Source organism: Centroberyx affinis, unplaced genomic scaffold (genome assembly GCF_046629955.1).
Source record: "Centroberyx affinis isolate AG114_WGS23_722 - 3 ecotype Tasmania unplaced genomic scaffold, CSIRO-AGI_Caff_v1 ptg007942l_1, whole genome shotgun sequence".
NCBI lineage: Eukaryota > Metazoa > Chordata > Actinopteri > Beryciformes > Berycidae > Centroberyx > Centroberyx affinis.
The window spans coordinates 192,740-211,240 of NW_027283983.1; the positions used below are offsets into that span (position 1 = coordinate 192,740).

At 43.4% G+C, this 18,501-nt stretch overlaps 1 protein-coding gene across 1 annotated transcript in view; it reads right to left on the reverse strand.

Moving 5' to 3' along the window:
* Positions 1 to 3,980: 3,980 nt before the first annotated feature.
* Positions 3,981 to 18,501, reverse strand: part of akt3a (v-akt murine thymoma viral oncogene homolog 3a) — a 50,606-nt gene continuing 36,085 nt past the window's right edge. The window contains exons 6-13 of the mRNA XM_071514075.1: positions 18,333 to 18,398; positions 17,486 to 17,554; positions 15,126 to 15,248; positions 14,019 to 14,147; positions 7,041 to 7,255; positions 6,357 to 6,444; positions 5,202 to 5,304; positions 3,981 to 4,066 (exon numbers count right to left, since the gene is read on the reverse strand). Coding sequence (XP_071370176.1) covers positions 3,981 to 4,066; positions 5,202 to 5,304; positions 6,357 to 6,444; positions 7,041 to 7,255; positions 14,019 to 14,147; positions 15,126 to 15,248; positions 17,486 to 17,554; positions 18,333 to 18,398 — 879 coding nt within the window. The remainder of the gene's footprint in view (positions 4,067 to 5,201; positions 5,305 to 6,356; positions 6,445 to 7,040; positions 7,256 to 14,018; positions 14,148 to 15,125; positions 15,249 to 17,485; positions 17,555 to 18,332; positions 18,399 to 18,501) is intronic.

Consider the following 18,501-nt stretch of genomic DNA (forward strand, 5'->3'; position numbering starts at 1 on the left):
ACCGCTTCAGCTGTGCCAGACAGGCTCAATCGATCACAGAGAAGTATTTTTCATAAGAGTTCTAAGTGCTACTTTGACTCAGGACCGATAGTACGGACAGAGGAGAACTACAGCATGCAGGCCAGCGCCATCCTTTTATACTCTCTGCCACAAAGCGTCTTTGCTAGCGTTTGTTTATAGGAATTTAATGGATGTGCAAGAGTAAAGCATATGGAATTAAGAGCAGCTGAAATGCAGCTAATGTGTGGTTTAAGAAATATCTAAAAAGGAAGGAGGAGGCATGTATTTTCAGAACAAAGTCTTTAAAGACCTTAACTGCAGTATGAAACACAACTATACCCCCTGACTGCTAAACTCCAAAACAAAACAAAATGACAACCAAATAAATTAAATAAAAAAGAAATTCAAGTTATCCATCAATGATAATAATAAAAACATTCAAATAAATATATTGGAATACAATTTTCTATGCCTAATAAGAGCAAATCCCCTAGTACTCTTTAAATCACTGTCATCCAGATAGTTTTATGAGTGGTGAAATCTTCCTCAGTGAAATCGGATATGAACATAAATAATAATGGGTTTTTTTGGATGCAGACCTTAGTCAATGGCGATGTCAAATCTTTAATAACAAAATTCCTAAAAACTGGATCAATTCATTGAGTCTGAAGTGCTGGATGTCCAAGTTTTTGACTTATTTTTGAGATATTCCATTGCCAAACAATAAGGCTTTCCAGGCATTTGAAGACAAAGAAGTTGAGGGGATTTGAAATCCTATTTGAGTGCGGTCTGACTGGAAGACATGATGACTGAACAACCACAAACAAACAGAGTCCAGACCAGAGAAATGACAGCACACATTAAAGACAGAGCGACAGTCCAGGGACGCTGGAGCGGTCAGGACCCCCCCTACCTCTGCACTTCTGCCTCTGCGACTTGCCTTCTCTCCTGTATCTCCTCCACTGTGTGCGACTCACATCAGCTCTACTCTCTAAATAAAGAAACATTCATTTTAGTGGAAAAGAACACTCTCTCTCTCTTCTAAAACCCTAAGATTTAAGATTTAAAGGTCCAGTGCAATGAGAACTGAATTTCTCAATTTCATGGTATAATTTAAAGGACCTGTTAGTGTAAAGTTACCCAAATTATTATAATTTGGAAATTTGACTAATGCCCTTTGAAAAACTCTCCCTCTTGTTTGTCAACAGAATCAAACAGATTTAGAATTACAATCTACTTCCTTGTATAAATGATGTCACCTACACCCAGGTTTTAATGAATGCTCTGATTGGTCGACAGTATGCATTGTTAACCAGGTGTCCCATAGTCAGACAATTAGCTAACCAGCTACTTGCCAAACTAGTCAAAATCTTTGTGTACTATGTCTCTTTGTACCATCTAACAATCAAAAACTGAAAAAAAAAATATGTTTTTATAATTTTTCCTGACCGAGCTGAAATCATTGCACTGGATCTTTAAAAAAAAAAACACAGCACAGTGACCCTATCACACTGCCTTCAAAACTCAACATGACACGATGTGTGTTCACGACTTGTTCATCGTCTGTCTCTCATTACAATCTAACTCTTGTGCCTCTCTGTCAACTTTCTCTATCACCCAGTCTTGACTTACTTACACTAAAGCACTCACAGTACTTTGTCTTTCCCCATCCTTAACGCTGCAGACTTCTGTAGAGCTCTTGCTTTCTTCCTGCTCAACTTCCACCTCCTCTTTCGTTCTGAACTGTCCCAGCCTTCTGAAATGTCCAATTAGATGGAATGTGTTTTCAAAGTAAAGAAAACACCTGTGTTTTAAAAGGCTTTCTACATTTTATAGGGAGATAGAGAGTGTATCTGAACTGTGCAAATTTAAGAGTTGGAGACGAAAAGGTGAAAAGTATGGTTTTTTTTTCAGAATTTCACAGCAAAAGTAATGGTGACGGTCTTGATCCAAAACTATCCCCTCCTGTCCCTTTAATGTGTCCTGCCACCTCATCGCTGTCACATTTTGGTCACAAAACAACATAAAAACAAACCAACATCATTACAATAAACAATGGAGCAGGAAGGCGATTTGCTTTCCCTCCTACATTCTTCGGCCATTTTTGTTTTTTTCGAGGTGCCTTTTTCACTCAGTCCTAAGACTGGTCAGAAATAACAATATTTTTTTTATAGAATAATGTAACGATACAAAAAGTTAAATATAAAACCAATGAATAGAACAATAAATAGAACATATATATTATAGCCATTGCTGTGATTGGTGTAAACCCATAACTGTTGATGCATACCTCCACAAAGACCATAACGTCTTTTCAAAATTCATAATCTTTCACAAACAACTCACAGGAAACAGAGGATCAGCTAGTACTGAACTGTGTTACCCTTAATCATCACTATGTCATAGGTTATCATATTATAATATGCCATATCGTATCATTCTTGGAGCGTTCACCTGTACCCTCCCCTCCCAGCCAATGCCCAACCCGCCATCTTGGATTTCTCTTTCACTCTGGTGAATCTGATCCTGCTGCAGTTTATCTTTTTCCTGCACGCTGACAGAGAAGTACAGGCGTGTGTTTCCCAAGCCATGATAAAGATATGTCACGGTAAAGCTTTCCATCATGTACACAAAGTACCGTTTTTTCCCTTTTGGGACAGTGGAGATTTTGAACTGAGAGGGACTTTTTTTTTTTTTTTTTAGAAAATTCAAAAACCCCTAGAGAGAACATTCAAACTAACCAGCTTCCTCTCATTTTCACCTCTGTTTTGACCGCTAAAACAGCCACTTCACACTGCATTGTGGGTAACGTAGTAAAGCTCACGGTTTCAGGAGCTTCCAGCCTACAGAACTGCTGTGCTTTGAGGTGCCTTCTTAAACACAAACCCACCACACTCACACACGCACACACACACACACACACAACACACATTCACACAGAAACAAGCATGACATCCCAGTATTGTCTTAAACTAGAGTTGATGTATAATCGTACATTAGTAGTAGCAGTAGAGATGTTAATAGAGGTGGTTGATGTTTTGCTGGCGCCTGTATAATGACCTGCAGAATAAAGCTAGTAGAGTAGCACCTGGTTTTAGTAATAGCAGTAGTAGTAGTAGTAGTAGTAGTAGTAGTAGTAGTAGTAGTAGTAGTAGTAGTAGTAGCATGAGTAATAGTACCTGTAGTAGTTGTAGTGGTAGTAGTAATAGTTGAAGTAGCAGCAACAACAATAATGAATTGCACTGAGCAAACCTGAGTCAAATCCTGCTCGAGCCTGTCTACAATATGAGGTGGGAGGGATTATGCTTACTGTTGACAATTCAATTGCCTCCACTATGCCAGGCAGCTTCAATCAATCCCAGAATTATTTTCTGTGAGGATTTGGAATAGTAATCGGACCCAAGTGAGTCTGAGTATCTGTGTGTCTGTTTGTTAGAGCCTGAGAGTCAACCGGTAATGGCAGTTTGGATTTAACAAGACTTAAAATACTGTATCTCCTTCACACAGATTAGAAGCCACACACCATCTTCCTTATAAAAGCATCGGCTGTTAACTAATTTGATGAGTAGACAACTCCAAGTGTGTGTCTGACTTGTTTTTAGACTTGGGTTTGACAGGACCGCTACATGTCAAAGCACAGCAGGCCACTGGCGAAGCTCCCTTCATTAAAGAGACATTACGCAGTAACTGATCACAGTTCAGATGACCTACGTTTGCAGTGCAGATTAGGGACTAAATTTGCCTGGGAGTTTGTACCTGTGGGAAAGCGTTTCTCCAAAAAGGGAATCACAAAAATTCAAGAACCCAAAAATGAGAGGAAGGAGGGGTGAAGAGGTGAAAAAGAGAGGAGGAGGAGACGAGGAGGAAGAGAAGGGCAAGATCCTTTCAGTCAGGCTGGGTAGGTCCAAAGCTGCGGGTCTTGTTGTCCCACAATGATGACCTCAGAGACCAGCTGTGATGATGTCACCGCGGTGGCCAGTTCATTCCCGCCCGCTGGCAGAGTAGGAGAACTGTGGGAAATGCGGTCTTCTCTCGTTGTCCAGACAGTCCATCCCGTCCTCGTCAACTAGAGAGTAGAGAGGATGTGGAATCAAATTAATCTCTGCCTTCATTTCTATTTCTTTTACTGTTAGAAGTCTGTTGTCTCATTTTTTTATACTTTCATTAGTTTGGGGAACTACAGCCGTTGGGTTGAGGAAATGTCTTACCCTTCTCAAATACTGCCTCATTTATAAATATCTTTATGGATTTTATAATTGTAATATGGCATAATAACATATAATACAACACATTACAAAACTCTAGTATAGTGTGTTTCTAGAGCGTTTCTCTTTGATGCGCCAATCTCCAGCAAACTAACTGATGTGCGACCTACAAAACAAGTGGAACCTCGCATTAACGCCGAGAAACACACATCGGTTTCCCTCATGAATAATTCAGTGGCGAACATTTTGAAACCCATATCTTTATTTCAAAAGCCTGTGAAGAGCTGCATGTGGCCTGGGGACTATTACAGAGACACTTGAACAAACAAACAACAGCAGTTTGAGTGTTTGTTCCTCCAGTCAAGGCAAGTGGCAACGTCTCACCTCTAGAAAAGAGCAAGCACACATGCATACACATGTAGACACACACTTTTGTGTACACAAACACGGTAGGGAGGGTTACTTTCAATATGTAATTTGTTACTGATTAATCGCTAAACACTGTGATCAGTAACATAATCCATTTGAGTATCTCTGATTAATATAATTTGATTACTTTCAGCAACTTTGCCACTAATTCTGCAATTATTTCAAGTTAGTCCAAACTATACTCAATTTAGTTTCATTGGTTATCTATATTATCCTATGTGGTGAAACACATCCATCTGGTACTGCAAGCAGATTAAGAAAAATTTTGCAGTATTTGTATTCGCACGTTTTTACCGTAACATGTATTCTATAACTCCCCGACTCTGCACATACATCAACTGGAATATACACACACACACACACACACACACACACACCTTTTTCTCTCCTTCTCTCTCTCTGTCAGGTATAAACGCACACACACACACACACAAACATACACAGGCATCAAATTTGACAACATCTCACCTTCACCTTTACAAGGCTGCAAATATTCTCAGAAGGGAGAAGAGAATAAATAAGAGCCGAGAGTGACAGAGAGTGACAGAGAGAGAGAGAGAGACTCACATTTCTCTGGTGGAGTTATTGTGATGGTCTGGGCTGTGAACTCTTCGTCAAAGTATCTGGTGTCTGTCTCCGACGCCACCTGAGGCTTGAAGGGAGGGAGCAGCTGGGGCAGAGAGGTGAGAAAAGAGAAAGAGGACAGAAAAAGGAAAGCATAAGTTAAGACAGTGTGCTTCACTGTCTGTTTACACCGAAGTTGGCAAACGCTGTTCAAAACCACAGAGCCGCAAAACAACACATGAACCACGCAGAGACAAAGCATGTGAGCAGCCATACAGTAAGAAACATTAAAGAATATTTAGGTCAAATGCGGTTGCTATTAAAAGACAGCGCTCCAATCTATGCCAGATTAGCTGCCATGCATACAACACCTATACCTGGCAATTTATAGAGAAAGAAGGAGAGAAGGGGAGAGGAGAGGAGAGGAGAGGAGAGGAGAGGAGAGGAGAGGAAGGCAGGATGTGAAGAAAGAGAGAGGTGGTAGCGTGATTCAGAGAGGACGGAAGAGACGAAAGGGAAGGCAAGAGACTGAGCACCTGTGTAACATACTGTATGTGCTGCCACACAGCACCTGGGTTACACTTGGAGGTGTCATATGAGCGCACACGTGCACACACACACACACACACACACACACACACACACAGACTGAGAGACCTCGAGGACACAAGGTCACACTTCTCCATAATGCCCTGCCCTGTCTTCTGTTGTTGTCTGTGTATATGTGCTCATGAACACACATATACTGTATGTGTTCATGTGTGATATGCATACTAGCACGTGTCACATAGGTTTGTGCCTTTGTGTAATCCCCCACTCCCCCATATTAATACAATTCATTGTAATATTACTGTTCAAACGCACTCTACAAATCAGTAAATGTGTATTTTAGTGAGGCAGTATACCAAATTGTAAAATCAACTGGAAAAACTAAGGTAACAATTTCAATTACATTCTCTTGGGTATGGAATGTGATAATTGAATATTTTTCTACCATTTTTCAGTGTGAGGTTAAGCTATTGGCATACATACCTTTTTAGACCATTTTTTATGGCATTTCGGCTGCTTTATTAGATAAAGGATGGCATGCAACAAATGATGCAACAAATTTAAGCACACACTGCAAATGCACGGTTGAGCCACTGCGTTACTCCATACCTTTTTATCATAGACATCCTGCCAGTCAATTCCAGAAAAGAAACTGTGTCTCATGATTTCTTTAGCGTCATCTGGTCCTCCACCAAGTCTAGAGGACAGAAAAATACTTTAACATAATGGAGCTACATTTTCTCTCAATACTAAAGAACAAAACAGAACTGACATCAGCTAAGTAAACAGTTGAATTGAACCAAACAAGACAAAAACAAAAGTAATCAAACAAATTAAAGTTGACAAAACTGGGTATGCCTGTGTGGGTGTGTGTGTGTGTGTGTGTATGTGTATTGATTTGAGTGGCGAAGAAGGGGAATGCATTAGCAAAAAGTCTTTAGATCACTCCTTAAAACGGCCTTGTTATAATCCTTGACTCTAATTTATTTTATTCTTGATGCCTTGTCTGTTCTGGAACTATTTATTTAGTTTATTTTTTTTGTGTTTATATTTTTTCTCACTGCTCTACCTCATTGATCTATGTCATTTGTTCAATTTTAATTTCTCTTTCACTTTGTAACATTGTTTCAAAAAGTGCTACATAAATAAAGATTTTTATTATAAAAATACCTGTATTCATCCCTCTTTGTAGCACATCATATGTACAGAAATATATCCTGTGGCATCCTGGCCAAACACACACACACACACACACACACACTCACATCCCCACCCCCCCGCCTCTACACACACCGTTTGTTGGGGTCTTTGATGAGCAGGCCGGACAGCAGCGACTTGGCGTCGGCGGACAGAGTGCGTGGGAACTTGATGTCCTCCATGAGGATGAGCTCAAACAGCTTCTCGTGGTCCTGGTTATAGAAGGGCAGCCGGCCGCACATCATCTCGTACGTCACCACGCCCAAACCCCACCAGTCCACCGCCCGGCCGTAGTCGTTGTCTTCCAGGACCTGAGGACGGTGGAGAGAGAAGTTTCATTTTTGACATTTCAGTTTTTTTACAGGGACATTGCTTTTATTGGACATCTGCTTTTTATTTGGCATTTAGTTTATTACAATGTGCCCAAGGTATTCTGTAAAGACAGACAGACAGACAGAGGACAAGAGACAGAGAGTGGGGAAAGATAACAAAGGTGAGTCAATATGCTCTGAACGAAGAGGTGAAGTGAACGAAGAGGAAAAGTTGTCAGAGATTAACAGAAAAGGGGAATAATTGCAGCGGCGGCGGCACAGATGAGGAGGGCTGAGGTGTAGATGGCGGTCCCACACACACATACAGTGGTAAACATCACGGGGTGGCATGTCTTCAGAGGCCCCTGCTACTGTAAGGGTGTCAGTGTCCCACCAGATGCCCCCTCTGCTCCCTGCCAGCTCTCTCTGGCACAGCGAGCCTTTCCTGGCAGGGCCAAACAGGAAAGTCCCTGGATGGGAATGCAGGAGAAGCCCGCAACACGGGTCAAGGCCAGTCGTACCTCCAAACCGGCTAGCACAGGTACTGCAAGCTGGTGTGTGTGTGTGTGTGTGTGTGTGTGTGTGTGTGTGTGAGAGGGAGAAGTGGGCCAGTGAAAGAAATCCCTCCTATATCAAAGTCTTGTGCCTGGGCTGCCGTCCTAACCCGACTCCCTACCTGCTCTTCCTCTCTCTTCTCTCACCGCTTCTACCTCTCTCTCCTCTCTCACGCTACCCTCTTCATCCTGCCTTCTCCGTCCTCTAATCACGTCTTCACTCGCTCGCTCCTTCTCTTTCATCCTCTCCGTCGCTCACCTCTGGAGGAGCGAGGAAGCGAGGAGGAGAGGTGGAGAAGGAAGGGGGAGAGGTATTTCAGGTACCCTCATTAACATAATGAGTGCAGTGATTAACATGTTAGACTGTGATGAATGCTCGCGTGTGTGCGCATGTACGTGTCGCATGTGTGTGACTGACAGACAGATAGATAGGCAGGGTTGGACAGTGGCCAGAGCGGCATATGTTGCACATCCCGGCAATAATAATAACATCTCTCCGCTGCTAATAATGGGCCTGGGAGGCTGGACACACGCTAACAGACATGTACATGCACACACATCTCACACGCAGAAACACACAAACACACGACATTAAGATATTTTTGACACAACCAACATAAACTTCCTTGACGAACTATACAGTAAGTCATAAAATCAAAAGTAATATAAAAAGACTTTTTTATATAAAAGACTGAAAGTGGGGTGGTCAGTATCCGTCATTAGGAATATCAAAATGTGTAGAGACACAGGGACCAAAACCATCATAAAAACATAGTTAGCAAAGTTAGAGTACAACAAACAACAGAATACAATAGAATAGATTCAACCTTCTTCTTATCCAAACTTCAGGCTGATTGACTCTGAAAACATTAAAAATCTTCGAGGTACAAGATATACTTTACATGAAAATAGAACATTTTTAACTTGAAATTTAACTGTTTTGAAATCCTTGCTTCGAACCTCTGAACCTCAGATTTCAGGCACCTGAAGGTTTCGGTGGTCTCAAAGATATTGCCATGGGGTTCAGCTGAGGGTCTATTGTACGCTCCAACTGTAAATCATGTTGAACATCGCTGTGCACTGTGACCATCTGGGAGACGGAGAAGGAGCCAAACAGCAGCCTGGGAGTTTCCAGAGGAGCTGAACACCACAGAAAGCTGCCCATTAACTGACTGAACTCACAGATTCAACACTAAACTGCTAATGATGCAGGCGGCTGCCTCAGTGTGTGCATGTCTGCGTGTGTGAGCAAGTGAATAAAAGAGTTTGTGAGTGTCACTGTGTGTGTGTGTGTGTATGTGTGTGTGTGTGTGTGTGTGTGTGTGTGTGCATTAAGCTGGTCACCCTGTTGGCAGTTGCAGAGCAGCACTAGGGGAAACTAAGCGCGCCGCCAGCTCCAGATACACTATTGATTCCCACAGCTGGAGGGATAACACTGGCTTAGACTGCTGGGAGACTGTCAGACACACACACACACACACACACACTCTCACACACACGCACAGCAGATGGAATATTTATCCATCCTCATCAAATTCAAAAAGTTTTGAGAGCGAGGCAAACTAGGAGATGTTTGGTGTCGTTTCATTCCCTGCAGCTAGGGGAGGGACACACACACACACACACACACACACACACACACACACACACACACACACATATGCATACAGTGCAGTTTATGAAATTCAGAGCAGCTTACAAGGCTGTTTTTCCAGAGTCGATGTACTGGGGCTGCGTGTTGTGTGTGTCTTTGTACAAAAAAAGGTACACAAATGTATACAAATGCAAGCTGTCCACTTGGGCATCCTGTGTGTGTGTGTGTGTGTGTCCTAGGACCAGAAGATAGTGGTGGCAGCTCGGTTGCAGGCAGGGAGCAGATTAATCCACACAGAGCCAGAATGTTGCCCCACAGCCCTAGGCATGGGAGTGTGTGTGTGTGTGTGTGTGTGTGTCTGTGAACAAGTATGTGTGAACGAGGATTTATGTGTGTGTGTGTGTGTGTGTGTGTGTGTGTGTGTGTGTTTAAGAGAAAGAAAAATAGGACAAGATTGAAGAAGAGAAAATTGAGAAGAGCATAAGTTTAATTAGCATAAGAAGAGAAGAGAAGAGAAGAGAAGAGAAGAGAAGAGAAGAGAAGAGAAGAGAAGAGAAGAGAAGAGAAGAGAAGAGAAGAGAAGAGAAGAGAAGAGAAGAGAAGAGAAGAGAAGAGAAGAGACAAGCCTTGAGGGAGAAGGTCTTGTCCTGTCCCGCTCCCTGTTGGAGCAGCCATGTGGCAGCTAGTTGCTGCTCGCGGGACGGGGGCTTTGGCAGCCTGGACAGGACTGGATGGGACGGGACGGGCACACACAGCCTGTGGCTCTACCAGCCCCGATACCCAGCAGGGTACAGGGGACACACACACACACATACAGTACACACAGTACACACCACACACACCCATAACCCCACACACACACCGCATACACTGGCCACACTGAACACACATTCACATCTTGTTGGTGTCACGCAGAAACCTTCCATCTCCAAAAAGTCAACATTTTGGAAATTGGTTTATGCCGACACATTTGTGATATTCTTCAATGTATTATCAGTTGTTTACCATGGTCCCATGTTTATAAGACGTTTACAGTTACAGTAAAACAAATTGTAAAGTTCACAGATACAACACACACAAACTAAATACAGATACAAATAAACACATACAAATAAATGGCCACAGCCCAAATTCTGCCCCTCCAACACTTTCAACAAAAAAATAGCCGTAAGGAAATGTGTCCAACACACAAATATGAGAAAACATTGAGCAAAAAAAAACAAACCCCATGTGTTTTCTCTGATCCTGTTCCATCCCTTTACAAGGATCCTTCACTGCTTATTGTTCATTAATCTCTCATTAATCTCTCTCCATTTTGACTATCTTTGAAACGAACAATAACAATTCAATGCAGTGTTATACATTGTATGCGGCTGCAGAACGATTCGCTTTACAATGGCGTGTTGCTAAAGTATCAGTGTGATGAAGTGTGTATGAAAACCTTCAGGCACGGCGGACACAAACCCTCTTTATTCGCTTCTCGTCCGCCCTTTTCAGTGACGGCAAACACCGGAACTATGCGAATTTCACTCCCGTAACCCTGAAATATTTTCCATCCCTTCTCATCTTTCTCTGTCTTCACCCCCCCACCACCACCACCACCCCCCCACCTCCCCCTCCTTCTCTTTTTAATCCCGGCTACTTTGCATCTCTGTAACTTGGCTCCGAGCAAACTGTGTTATTTTTACACGCGGGCGGGCGAGCAGAGCGTGCGGGCGGGCGAGTGGCGGCGGCGGTGGTGTAGATTTCCAGGTTTTTTCCGAGCACCTTCCTCCAACCTCGCCCATCTGCCGCCATCTGCCTCGCTTTAGCCCGCACTTTCTACTGCAATCACACACGCACACACACACACACACACACACACACACACACACACACACAGCACATACACACACACACACACACGCACAAGCACATGCACACAGACGCACATCCTGTGAAAAATAACCAACAGCCTCCAATCAGCTCCTGGCACGCACAGGAAGGGACTCCAAAAAAAAAAAAAAAAAAAAAAAAAGAGAAAAAACCCACAAAATGCTGCGCCAAATTGTCCTCCGTACTTTTTCAAGTGGGATATACACTATTCCTCTCCCCTCCTGCCTTCATCTCCACATCTCCATCGCTCTGTCTCCACCACCCACAGTCCTGCGCCGCTCCATTATGCATTCTCGCCAGTTGAACTGCTGGCCTCTAAGTAAAGCAGTGCTGATGGCTGGATGGCGAATGGCCATATAAAATTATTACTATTAAGTTGTGTGTGTGTGTGTGTGTGTGTGTGTGTGTGTGTGTGTGTGTGGGGGGGGGGGGGGGGGGGGGGGGGGGGGGCTAGTGCACTCATACACACACACTCACTCACCCGTTTTTGTCCACATTCTGTTCTAATCTAGAATGAGAGATTTACCCGGATTATCACTTTATTATTCATGGACTTGGGTATGGTGAATGTGGTTAGTGTGTATGTGTATGTGTGTGTGTGTGAGTGTGTGTGTGTGCCATAAGGCCGTTACTGTACTGTACACAGAGGCAAGAATAAAAGCCACCACAGCCACCCAAGGCAAAATAGAATGATGCTGCCCTTTACCCATAATAGCCTGGCTTCATAATGACGCTGACATTTGATGCCCTTTTAAAATTGGTTGGCTTATGTAAGTGGAATTAATGTATGTACATTTTCATTTGCAGATTTTATAAGCATATAATATCCATAATATGTGAGAATAGTAATAAGTAGCTACTGCTGTGTGTGTGTGTTTGTGTGTGTGTTTGCTGTTGGAGCTGGATGTGACCTGCATGACAGATGATGAGGAAGAAGGGGCGGCAAAAATCACAGTCACTTCTCTACAACATGAATTTTCCCTGAGTCAACCTACTGATTAGAGATTAGTGACAATCCTACTAGTTAAACTGATCAGCTGTTAGCGAACCAGGCGCTGTGCAGTGGGCTAACAGAGTCCCACAGAGGGGCAAAGTGGACTTTGTCACCTCGAGTCCTAGCGCTGCCCTGGTTGGTTGCCTAACTCTGCCTAATGGATGTGCTGTGGATGCCACAGATGCCTTTAAGTCCTGCAAAGCTTCAGTCAATCTGCTCAGTTTACAGAACTTTACATACAGTGCCTGCGATTTCTACCATTTCACATCACCAAAACTGTTTTTAGACTTACAATAATATACCTTATCTACTGAGCAAATGCAATACATAAAGAGTCTATATGGTGCAGTGGAGGGTATTGCATCAAATAAATAACCATTTAGCACAAGTAAATAACTTCTCACCATATTTGTGCTTTCACACACTTAATATATGTACAGCATAATCAAAATACACAATCCATCTCACAGTCTATTGAGTGCAGAGCTGCTCCTAGTTGGATCCACTAAATTTAGCAATTCAGATTTCTGTTTCTTTCTACTTCACTGGCAGACAGGCTGGAAGGCGACTATTGATGTGAGCAGCATACTAGTGATAGAAGTATAGCGGTGGGTGCTCCATATGAATGATGTCATCACCATACAGTACCAAATACATAGTAGTGAGTGTTAGGAATAAAGAGTGATTCTGAAAAAAAAAATTACAAATGTGGTATGTCAAGTAAGCATGCATACAGAGACATGTACACACACACACAAATGCAATGCATGCAAAAATAATGTCTATAACCCCACTGAGCAATTTTACGTTGATTTTGTTTAAAACACGTCTAAATGGCCATAGCCGTCTAGGCTAAATTAAGTTTAAATGGGGTTGAAAAGTGAAAGTTTATTAGATGTCTATACATAGACAATATTACCCTGGACTATATGAGAGCTACGCATAGACGCAATGTTGAAATTACTTCTTGTGTTCAGATAATTATCTTGTAGGCTAGTCTACAGGACTTCTCTGGTGCATATTTTGGTATTTACAGATGTTTATTCATTGTAATAATGTATTTACTGCTTGGTCTAAAATAGGTCTATACATAGCCGTAATGATCCTGGGCTATATGAGAGCTAAAGCATAGACGCAACGTTGAAATCACGTCTTTTGCTCAGTGGGACGTTTTGAGACTCTTGTCAAACTAAGATGTTTAAAACATATGCTAATACATATCTAAACCCATTCTAAGCCCCAAATCCAGACTGTACCAATTGTACTATTGGCCTGACATTATTTCATGAATGGTGCATTTGAACACATTATAACTCTGTAAACTCCTCATGTTCACACTTAGCTTATTACTTACTTATTACTCATCATGAAAATCACACTCACACACACCATCCAAAGAAGTTTCTACCTTTTCTCCCTGGCTCTTATTTCTTTACCTAGTATTTTTTTATATCATACATGATCATTTGAGGGAAGAAATAGCCTGATGGTGAGGTGAAGATAGGAGGAAGAAGAGAAATGGAAAAAGAGGGGAAAGAGAAGGTAGAGGAGGAAAAATGTGGAGGAGAGAGATGACAGCAAGTGGTGAGAGAAAGAGAGGAAAAGATAAAGAATAGGAAAGAAGTGAGGGTGAGGAGGATAGAATGAAGGAAAAGGCACGAGACAGAGACAAAAAAGGAAAGAAAAGAAAGTAAAAGAAGAAATCAAAACAACACTAAACAAAACAGAAGAAAACAAGAGTGATACCTCAGGTGCTAGGTACTCAGGAGTGCCACAGAAGGTTTTCATGGTAGCAGCGTCTGTGATGCCCTCCTTGCAGAGGCCAAAGTCTGTGATCTTGATGTGGCCGTCTTTATCCAGCATCAGGTTCTCCAACTGGGGGGGGAAACAAAATTAACTACAGTGCCCACAATGCAACTTTCATCATCAGAATCTCCAACATGAGGGGGAAAAGGAAGAGTAAAATGTAACCCTGACAGTGCATTTCTTGAGGATACAGGAAACATGAAGGACTGCACTGCATTCCTCTCAACAATTTCACATCAAAGGTTTTAAATGATTTTTCATTCTAACTGTTTGTGACTGAAAATCAACTCATTACTGCTTGACTTGATTTGTTCACTGACTACAAGGACTTGATGAGTCGAAACAGTATTGAGTGAATTTACCCTAAACTGATGTTGGAAAACACTGTCTCTTGTATGCCATTTCATATTTTCGACTTTGGGTATTGTACTGTGGAGTCAAGATTTTACCATTCTGAAGAGAAGAACAGAGGCAGACAGAGAAGGAGAACCCTATCACATTACCCCCACACATATAAAGTAGACAAGCACACAGGAACACACACACACACACACACACAGACACACACACACACACACTCTGAGCAGTGAAATAAACTTCAGGCGTGTAGTGGAGCCACTCAACCTTTTAATTTTAATGGCTGAAGTGTTTTTCTCTGTCTCTGTCTGCTTTTTCTCCTCTCTGTTTTCTTGGCTGCTGTGAGCGGGGCTGGGGCCAAGGCTGCCAGGCAGACACTCAGACAGAGCCATCTACCTCTACCTCTGTGGCATCAGCCCCCCTCCCTCCGCCTCCTGTGCTTCTCTACCTCAATTACTTTATTTCTGTGTGTGCTTGTCCCTCTTCCTCTCTCTCTTTCTCTTTAATTACTCCTCCACTCATCCTGAGCCACTCGCATCCTCCTGGATGAAAAAAGCAAAAAAACCAGGGGAGCCACAAGGGGGGGCTAAAAAAAAAAACAAAAAAACGACAAGGTTTTCCTCAAATATCTGATTACTCTAGTCCATGCCCCCCAACCACCCCCCTCTCTGGTTCTCCATCTCTGTTTACCTTGAGGTCCCGGTACACAATCTTGGCCGAATGCAGGTAGTCCAGAGCCGAGACGATCTCGGCGCCGTAGAAGCGCGTGCGCTCCTCCGAGAACACCCGCTCTCTGGACAAATGGAAAAACAGCTGCGGGAGATGGAGGGAGGAAGAGAGAGAGAGGGATAGAGGGTGAGAGGGAAAGAGAGAGAGAGGGGAGGCGGGGGAGAGGGAGCGGGAAGAGACAGCAGGGACGGCACAGCAATAATTACTGATTTATTGGAGGAAATTAGCACAACACAAACTGGCTGCCCGCACCATATTGAGATGATAGATGGCGGAGGGGAGGGTGAGCGGGGGGTTGTGTGCGTGGAGGGGGGTGAGGGGGGTGGTGGTGGGGTGTCTCGGAGGAGGGCGGGCGGAGGCACTCGGCAGCTGGCGCCTCATCTAGCCGCCACCACCCCCCCACCCCACACACACACACACACACACACACACCCCTCTTCCACGTTACCCTCTGGGCTAGGTTGGCACGGTGCTGGCGTGGAGTTCGGCGACGGGGGCCAAATCAAGGGTTTAATCAATACACCAGTCTAGTTAAAGACAGGCCGACCGCCGCCGCGCAACACCCCCCCCACCCCCCTCCCTCCCCTCTTCCCCCACTCCACACCCCCGCCGCCCGCAGTGCAGCACTCATTAGTGGCCTAACTGGCCTTGCTCACTAAAAGCGAGGAGCGGGACCTTGCCCCCCTCCTTCAATCACTCATATCTCCGATTCTCTTATCCATCCCTCTCTCTCTCTTTTTCTGGCAAGAATCTCATTTTCATCCTTTAAAGAGTACACCGCTCTTATTTTGTTTTTCCAGGTGGCTTAACCTCCCATCTCTCTTCTGTCGCTTGTTTATCACTCGTCGCGCATTCTCTTCATCTCATTCTCTCTCTCTCTCTCTCTCTCTCTGTCTCTCTCCCTCTTTCCCTATCCGTCAGTTGTCAAGTTGTCACTGCTATACAGCTACACACGTGGCACCTAAATGACACACGCCTGCCGCAGCACACCACTCAACCCGTACAAATTACCCAAGAGGCCAAGGGGCAAACATCTCCCCATTAATTGTTGAGGGAGGTTTGCATATGGCCGCTGGAGTGCTGCTCACAGACCACCTACTCGCTCAAACAGTGTGTGTGTGTGTGTGTGTGCGTGTGTGTGTGCGTGCGTGTGTGTGGTGGTGGTGAGAGGGGGTAACACGACAGGTGGGCCTTCATCAGTGTACTGGCAGCTGTGACTGTGGCAGGTTTGTAATGGGTTGTGTGTGTGTGTGCGTATGGGTGTGTATGTGGCATGTGTGGCGACAGTTTGTCCGTTGAGGTAAAGGTTTGCTGTGTGTGTGTAAGCATGTGTGTGTTTCCTGTGTGTGTGTGTGTGTGTGTGTGTGTGTGTGCGCTCAGGTCTGGCGTTGGCTGGACTGCCTAACTAACTGGGAGGGGAGCAGGTGACAGTTACACTGAGGGAATGAACCAAGATTGCAAAAACGGCCCGATTAAAAATCTGAGAAATGGAAAAGTGGGGGAATCCAAACTCATTTCATCTCCGAATGTCATTCTGGCTATATCAGCCCCATAGGTGTGTTCATAAATAGACACGAACAGAGAGGGCTGGAACGGAAAAGAGAGCAGAGCGTGAGCGAGAGACCAGTTGGTTGGCAAATTAACTGTGTTAGAAAGCAATCGAACAGTCTAACTTTAGCCGCTTCCTGAGTGTTCGCACATCTACACATTCCTTTGCTGCTTCGCTGTCCCAGACTCACGTCCCGCCAATTACATATTATCTCAATGTTGTTTCTCTATGTAAAATGCAAAGTTTTCAATCGTTCGCATTTAGAATGGATTTATGTTGCGTGTCTGTGCGTGAGAAGTTTTATGAAGAGAAGAATGTCTGGGAGACCAGCCTCAAAATAATATTTAAAAAAAGCACTTTCAATTTTTAGTTAAGTGTTTAGTTTACTTACGACTGCAATCTGCAGATATGGAGAGTGATACAAAATCAAATAAAACACATAATAATCCTTTAACAAACAGATTAGTATTTTTTACATTTTAAAAAAAGAGTAAGCCAAGATTTGTAATTTTTTTTAATACTGTAAATGTCTGGCCATCAAAATGCAACGGCTAAGGTCTAGATTCAGTATTTAGTGATCTGACTTTTGACATTTAATATCTGAGTTGGCAGGAGAGTATAGGATGAGCGCCTAATTGCTGTCAGTTAGTGTGGTGGACTTGTGGTTTAACTGGCTGTTCAAAGCAGCAGTACAAAGATGGGTAACCACATACAGTGCTACCATCATCAAAGAGTGTGTGCGTGTGTGTGTGTGTGTGTGTGTGTGTCTTACCTCTCCTCCGTTCACATACTCCATGACGAAACAGAGGCGGTCTTTAGTCTGGAATGAATACTTCAATGACTGAAATAAGAAACACCCACACACACACACATACACATACACACAAGTGCATACATAAGCACACAAACACACACTGACCTTCAAATAACTGAATCAACTCAATATAATATCAACATAATATCATTTAGTGGAAAATTTTACACACTTTCTGTATCAGTACTATGTCTGCTAGTTGTATCAGAGTCCGGTCCCATTCCTAAAGGTAGGAAATAACCAAAACCCCTAGAGCTAAGAAACTGATTATTCATAGCTATGTATTTGTTTGTTCACAGCAAGTGTGTGTGTGTGTGTGTGTGTGTGTGTGTGTGTGTGTGTGTGTGTGTGTGTGCTATCAAGGGAGAAAGCTACTAAACAAAAGAACAGTTGCTCTGGGTCTCTCTGTGGCTGCAGGTGTGACAGGGGTAAACTCAGATGTGAACCGCAATTGTTCTCTCTGACTGTGTGTGTGTGTGCATGTGTGTGTGCATGTGTGTGTGTGTGTATGTATTCTTGTGTGTGTGTATGTTTTCCAGCGAACGGCAGCATCTGGAGTGTGATAGAAATGAGCAGTGGTTGGTGTGTGCGCGTCAAAGAGAGAGTGCAAGGCTAACAGATGTAGATGCTGTTAATGTATGACAGTTTGTTCTCTAAATCGTAATTAGCCTCAAGAGACTCAGGTATGTATGGGATCAGTATGCTGTGTGTGTGTGTGTGTGTGTGTCTCGTACAGATGTCCGTACGTCTACACATGCACGTATGTCTGAATTCATACATGTTTGGTGCATGCAAGGATACTCACGGTGAGAAAAGGGTGTCTGGTGTTTTTCAGCACTCTACTCTCTGTGAGTGTGTGAGCCACTTCATCCTGTATGGACACAGATGCGGTAAAAACACCTCAGTCAATCAAATGAAAAGTATTCTATCTATTAAAAACATCAGATTCTGACATTGAAGTGAAAACATCTGAT